The sequence below is a fragment of the Aethalodelphis obliquidens genome, unplaced genomic scaffold (assembly GCF_003676395.1).
Source record: "Aethalodelphis obliquidens isolate GAN/ISIS:26980383/991018 unplaced genomic scaffold, ASM367639v1 scaffold55, whole genome shotgun sequence".
NCBI classification, from domain to species: Eukaryota; Metazoa; Chordata; class Mammalia; order Artiodactyla; family Delphinidae; genus Aethalodelphis; species Aethalodelphis obliquidens.
The window spans coordinates 12421658-12428760 of NW_020837999.1; the positions used below are offsets into that span (position 1 = coordinate 12421658).

At 38.3% G+C, this 7103-nt stretch overlaps 1 protein-coding gene across 10 annotated transcripts in view; it reads right to left on the reverse strand.

Moving 5' to 3' along the window:
* The window catches only part of DCAF6 (DDB1 and CUL4 associated factor 6), a 168535-nt gene that overhangs the window by 143264 nt on the left and 18168 nt on the right, over positions 1-7103 (reverse strand). For 7 of the 10 annotated variants that reach the window (XM_027086403.1, XM_027086401.1, XM_027086399.1 and 4 more), the window contains exon 2: positions 3145-3206. The exons of 2 other annotated variants lie outside the window; for them this stretch is intronic. Coding sequence is in view for 5 of the 8 variants with exons in the window: in XM_027086399.1 (XP_026942200.1) it covers positions 3145-3206 (62 nt within the window). In the remaining 3 variants the exon portion in view is untranslated. Of the gene's footprint in view, positions 1-411; positions 431-3144; positions 3207-7103 lie in introns of those variants that run through there. One more of the 10 variants, XM_027086405.1, reaches the window with a different exon arrangement.

Here is a 7103-nt window from a genome sequence, read left to right on the forward strand (position 1 = left end):
GACCTGCACGCTGAAATCTATAAGACACTGATGAAACACATTAAAGACCATACAAACAGATGGAAAGATATACCATGTTCTTGGATTGGAAGAATCAATATTGTGAAAATGACTATATTACTCAAAGCAATCTACAGATTCAGTGCAATCCCTATCAAACTACCAATGGCATTCTTCACTGAACTAGAACAAAAAATTTTACAATTTGCACGGAAACACAAAAGACCCCAAATAGCCAAAGCAATCTTCAGAAAGAAAACAGAGCTGGAGGAATCAGGCTCCCTGACTTCAGACTATACTACAAAGCTACAGTAATCAAGACAGTATGGTACTGGCACAAAAACAGTATATCAATCAATGGAATAGGATAGGAAGCCCAGTGATAAACCCACACACATATGGTCACCTTACCTTTGAGAAAGGAGGCAAGAATATACAATGGAGAAAAGACAGCTTCTTCAATAAGTGGTGCTGGGAAAACCGGACAGCTACAGGTAAAAGAATGAAATTAGAACACTTCCTAACACCATACACAAAAATAAACTCAAAATGGATTAAAGACCTAAATGTAAGACCAGACAATATCAAACTCTTAGAGGAAAACATAGGCAGAACACTCTATGACATAAATCACAGCAAGATCCTTTTTGACCCACCTCCTAGATTAACGGAAATAATATCAAAAATAAACAAATGGGACCTAATGAACCTTAAAAGCTTTTGCACAGCAAAGGAAACCATAAACAAGAGAAAAAGACAAACCTCCAAATGGAAGAAAATATTTGCAAACGCAGCAACAGACAAAGGATTAATCTCCAAAACATACAAGCAGCTTAAGCATCTCAGTATCAAAAGACCAAACAACCCGATCCAAGAATGAGCGGAAGACCTAAACAGACATTTCTCCAAAGTAGACATGCAGATTGCCAACAAACACATGAAAAGATGTTCAACAGCACTAATCATTAGAGAAATGCAAATCAAAACCACAATGAGGTATCACCTCACACCGGTCAGAATGGCCATCATCAAGAAATCTAGAAACAATAAATGCTGGAGAGGGTGTGGAGAAAAGAGAACGCTCCTGCACTGTTGGTGGGAATGTAAATTGATATAGCCACTATGGAGAACAGTATGGAGGTTCTTTAAAACACTGAAAATAGAACTACCTAATGACCCAGCAATCCCACTACTGGGCATATACCCTGAGAAAACCATAATTCAAAAAGAGTCATGTAACACAAAGTTCACTGCAGCACTATTTACAATAGCCAAGACATGGAAGTAACCTAAATGTCCATTGACAGATGAATGGATAAAGAAGATGTGGCATCTATATACAATGGAATATTACTCTGCCATAAAAAGGAACAAAATTGAGTCATTTGTAATGAGGTGGACGGACCTAGAGCCTGTCATACAGAGTGAAGTAAGTCAGAAAGAGAAAAGCAAATACCATATGCTAACACACATATAAGCAATCTAAAACCTAGTGGGAGGACAGGAATAAAGACACAAACGTAGAGAACAGACTTGAGGACACAGAGTGGGAAGGGGAAGCTGGTACGAAGTGAGAGAGTAGCATTGACATATATACACTACCAAATGTGAAATGGATGGCTAGTGGGAAGCTGCTGCATAGCACAGGGAAATCAGCTCGATGCTTTGTGATGACCTAGAGGGGTGCAATAGGGAGGGTGGGAGGGAGGCTCAAGAGGGAGGGGATATGGGGATATATGTATACATATAGCTGATTCACTGTTTTGTACAGCAGAAACTAACACAACATTGTAAAACAATTATACTCCAATAAGAATGTTTAAAAAAAAAAGGAGATTTTTAAACAATGGGGGAAATTTGATTATGGACTATGTATTAGATGATACCAAAAAATATACTATCTTGTTAAATTATATAATGCCATTTTGATTACATAAAAAAATGTCCATTACTTTTAGCTTATATACAGAGGTGAAATGATTTCACATCTGAGATTTGCTTTAAAATACTTCAGCAAAGAGAAAAAAAATGAAATGGTAAAAGAAAATGTGCCAAAATCTTGATTAACTGCTAAATCCAGGTCCTGAGTATATGAAAAGCATGATTAAAGGGTTTTTTTTAATTAATTGATTGATTGATTTTTTTATTTATTCATTCACTCATTTATTTTTGGCTGTGTTTGGTCTTCGTTTCTGCACGTGGGCTTCTCATTGTGGTGGCTTCTCTTGTTGCAGAGCACGGGCTCTAGGCACATGGGCTTCAGTAGTTGTGGCACACGAGCTCAGTAGTTGTGTCTCACGGGGCCTAGAGCACAGGCTCAGTAGTTGTTACACACAGGCTTAGTTGCTCCGCGGCATGTGGGATCTTCCCAGACCACAGCTTGAACCCATGTCCCTTGCATTGGCAGGCAGATTCTTAATCACTGTGCCACCAGGAAAGTCCAGTGTCTGAAGTTTTCCTAACAAAACCTTACAAGAGTTTTGTTTTGACCTTGTTAAATTTGGGGTGCTATTAGACATGCAACTGGAAATGTTAACTAGAGAGTTATTTATATAAATCTGGAGTTCTGGGAAGAAGTGGAAAGTTGGAAGTCATGTTTTTCAGCCATGGGACTAAACAAAATCACTTAGAAAAGTGAAGAGAAAACAGGGTGGGAGGAACCAAGATATAATGTTGGTACATCCAACATTTGAAGGTGAAGAGGTGGAGGAGTCAGGGAAGAAGACAGAGAAGATGCAACAAGTCAATGAGATAGAAAGAAAACCAAGAGAGTGTGGTGTTAGCAGAATCCAAGAGAATAAGTATTTCAAAAAAGAAAATGTATTCAACCAATGTCTAAAGTTTCTGAGAAGTGACCACTAGATTTGGAGACATTAAGATCACTAGTGACTGTCACAAAATCAGTACCAATAGAGTGAAAGAGATGAAAACCTTTTGATAATGTTAGAAAACTCATCATTCTTTAAAAAATCTCCCATATGCTTTCCTAAATTCAAAGTATACTTTTACGTTTTAATGTAAAACTTAATTCTCCCATTTTCTTATACTTAGTCCAATCTCTTTTGGGAGGACTGGGGCAGTTCCTCAAACATCTGAACACTTAGTATTAAAGTCCTTCATAGTTGAGAATTAACTATTACTTACACAGCCATCATGCACATTCAGGGTTGCTTCAAGTTTTAATCTTTGGATAAATTCTCTTCTTCCTGTTTAAAAAGAAAGAACTAAATAAATCATACAATTCATTGCTTAGACAAGTGTAACACTGTTAAGAGCCTAGGAACTGTCATGAGGTAGAGTCAAGCTCTAATTTTAATTCTTCCATTTACGGGCTGAGTGACACTGGGCAAATTAACTCCTCCTCAGCCCTAGTTTCCTCATTAGAGTACCTACCTACCTCATGTGGTTATTAAGTGATTCAAGGAGAGAAAGGGCTTAGCACAGTATCTGGAACCACAATAAACACTTAAATGTTCCCTTCATTCATCCATTCATTCAACAAATATATTGTGTACTTACTCCATTCCAGGTCGTGTTCTAGGAGCTAGAGATACAATGGTAAAATAAAAGAGAAAAAGATCCCTGACTCTAGTTAGCTTAATGAAAGAAAATAAACAATATGTGACTTGCTAAAAACTCTATATGGAAAAATAAAGCAGAGAAAGGGGATAAGAGAAGACTGGAGGTGGGGAATAGGTTTTCAATTTTAAAAAGGATGGCAAACTGTTTTAGAATATGCCACCTATTTTTAAACATCTCACTTTCAGAAATGCTAAAATACTTAGAAGTTCATTTCACAGTGATGAAATGTGAGAGCACAAAAATTAAATCAGCCTAAATATCCATCAATAGCAGAAAAGTTATCATACTTCAAAAATATAATAAATTCCTCCTTTGAAAAAGAGAAATTATGTTTCTTTAAGAAATGAATCATTTTTACCAAAAATGGACCAAAAAGCTTCATGCGTATTCAGAAGCTGTAATGAAAGGAAGCCGAATATATATATGACAAAGAACAGTAATTAGCTAAGTAATCAGGCTGATGAGATTTCAAAATTAAATCTGACTATGCTCTCTATATACTGTCACAAGGGACTCTATTATGTTTTCTTGCATTCCACGTAAAGAGCAAGATCTTCTTGAAGCCAGACTGTTTTCTCTGTCCTTGCCTGTAACTGGTAAGATCGCTAGATAATGGATGAACACGTGGGTTAAAGATTTTGCGTGTGTTCGGGTGGGGTATACTTCCTAAACTTATTGGAATAAAACAACCTGCAGAAATTCAGCAAAGTATTTTCATGAATTAGGTTATACTTTATATAATTAACTTTTCAAATCTGATTTTCAGTTTTAAAAAGATGCTAACTAGTAAACAGAAAAAATTTTTTTAAATCTTTTCCTTTTGGCCAATTCCTTTGGCAATCCTACTGAGTTATAAATTAAGAGTTAAGGAAAGAAGTATTCAAATTAACAACACGACAGTAATTAAAATTCATTAAAATGCTAAGAAAAAAGTATTAAAAATTTTCTTCCAAATTTTTAAAATCTGGGCTTGAAAACATGGCTCTAGCCATTTCCAACTAGAGAAAATGGTAGTGCAACATGAGAGAATAGAAGACAAAGTGAGTAATTTGAGCAAGAATTCTTCCATATGACCTTGTACATAAAAACATGCACTGAGACACGATAGGGACAAGACAGCTCCTAAATGATATTTTTATATGTGACTTAGGAGATCAAAATGATTGTATTGGGCTTCCCTGGTGGCCCAGTGGTTAAGAATCCGCCTGCCAATGCAGGGGACACGGGTTTGAGCCCCGGTCCGGGAAGATCCCACCTGCCGCGGAGCAACTAAGCCCGTGCGCCACAACTACTGAGCCTGCGCTCTAGAGCCCGCGAGGCACAACTACTGAAGTCTGCGTGCCACAACTACTGAAACCCGCGTGCCTAGAGCCCATGCTCCGCAACGAGAAGCCACCACAATGAGAAGCCCACGCACCACAACGAAGAGTGGCCCCCGCTCACGACAACTAGAGAAAAGCCTGCACGCAGCAACAAAGACCCAACACAGCCAAAAATAAATAAATAAATTTATTTATTTTTTAAAAAATTGTATTGCCCCACATTCCATAAAATGGGCTTCTAGAACAACCTAGTATAAACCTCCTCTACCCTTTTGGTAATTAAATGCACTACACCAAGAAATAGGAGCTGAAAGCTAGGATAAAAATAAGAACTATAAGTTTAAAAAAAAAAACAACTGAGTCCTCTCAAATTAAAATAAAAATAAACTCATGCCTATTATCAAGAACTGTGATGAGTCTGGCCTACTTGTAAGCTAACAAGCTACCTGCCACCATTTCATGGATGCTGGCAGAAGACACAGGACTTCTGAGTCAGAGGCAAAGGATTTTACTCCTCAAGGAGAATGAGCTTCAGGTTCACATTAGTTCCCCTTGTCCCCCAATTCCCACAGGGCAATGCAGAGGGGTCTGGGGGGATACTGCACATGCAATGGGTTTGAATCACAGCTGGGGAACCCTGAACTGAAGGAACGCAAATCTTATATCAAGCAAATCTGCCTAACCTTTTTCCCAAAGGAAAACATTATCTTTATTATTCTGGACAATAAATAAATCTGCCCTCTGCTCCACAGGGAGATATTATATCTCCCAAGTCTGTTCTCTGAAAAGAGAGTCCAGAACAAAGCAGCCAGTGCCTCTGCTCACAAGATGTGCAGAAATACAAAAGAGACATGGAGAACTGTCTCCCAACAATTACCCATTTGTTATGGATGAATTTACCTATCACTGAGACTTTCTCTCCAAGTCTTTCTTGCAGCCCAAGCTGCCTCATTTAATTCCGTCTCTTTTACATTCTATTCTATATTAATAGATTGTAAGCTCCATAAAAAAAAACACTCTTTTGTTCACTCAAGTATCCTAAGTGCCTAGAACAGTGCCTAAGACAAAGGAGGCACTCAATATACATTCCTGAATCAGTGAATAAGTGAACAGGCTCATAATACTGATTCTGTTCTTCAACGTGTTTTCACTCAATAATACAAGGTGAACATCTTTCACTGGCAATAAATATAGACATATTGCTCATTTTTAATGGCTCTGTAACTTATGAAACAGCTTCATAACTTATTTATTCAAGTACCTATCTCTGTTACTAGACTGAGATGCTTGGGACAAGAAATGTTAGGCTTAAATCTAACTTGGAACATACTACACATACACTGGGCAAAACTTAAAATCTCAGGGCCTTAGTTCTACATTTGTAAAAATTTTATATTTGATGGGAATAATACCATCAACTTTACAGGTTTATTGTCTGGAATAAATTAAGTAGCATATGCAAAACTCATAGATGTGACTGATCTACTATAGACACTTAAGATTCGTTCTCTCCCTATGTACACGTGGGATTGTTCTAAGTTAATATTGTCTGAAAAGAGAAAATGATTTTTTTGTTTGTTTTTGTTTTTAGGCCGCACCGTGTAGCATGTGGGATCTTAGTTCCCCGACCAGGGCTCAAATCCGTACCCCCTGCACCCGGAGTGCGGAGTCTAACCACTGGACCACCAGGGAAGTCCCGAGAGAAAATGATTTTTAAAGAATGACTTCATTGGGCTTCTCTGGTGGCGCAGTGGTTGAGAATCTGCCTGCCAATGCAGGGGACCCGGTTTCGAGCCCTGGTCTGGGAAGATCCCACATACCGCAGAGCAACTAGCCCCGTGAGCCATAATTACTGAGCCTGCGCATCTGGAGCCTGTGCTCCGCAACAAGAGAGGCCGCGATAGTGAGAGGCCCGCGCACCGCTATGAGGAGTGGCCCCCACTTGCCGCAACTGGAGAAAGCCCTCGCACAGAAACGAAGAGCCAACACAGCCATAAATAAATAAATTAAATTTTTTTTTAAAAAGTCAAAATTCCTTAAAATAAAAAATGACTTCATTAAGGAGTTGGGGTAACTTCAACTGGTTAAGAGAAAAGAATAAGGCTGCTGATACTGAGAAACAGAGACAGAACAGCACTTTAACAAAACTTTTTGTAAGGTCGGATCTTAACAAACGGCACCGCGAAACAGAGGAAAGCT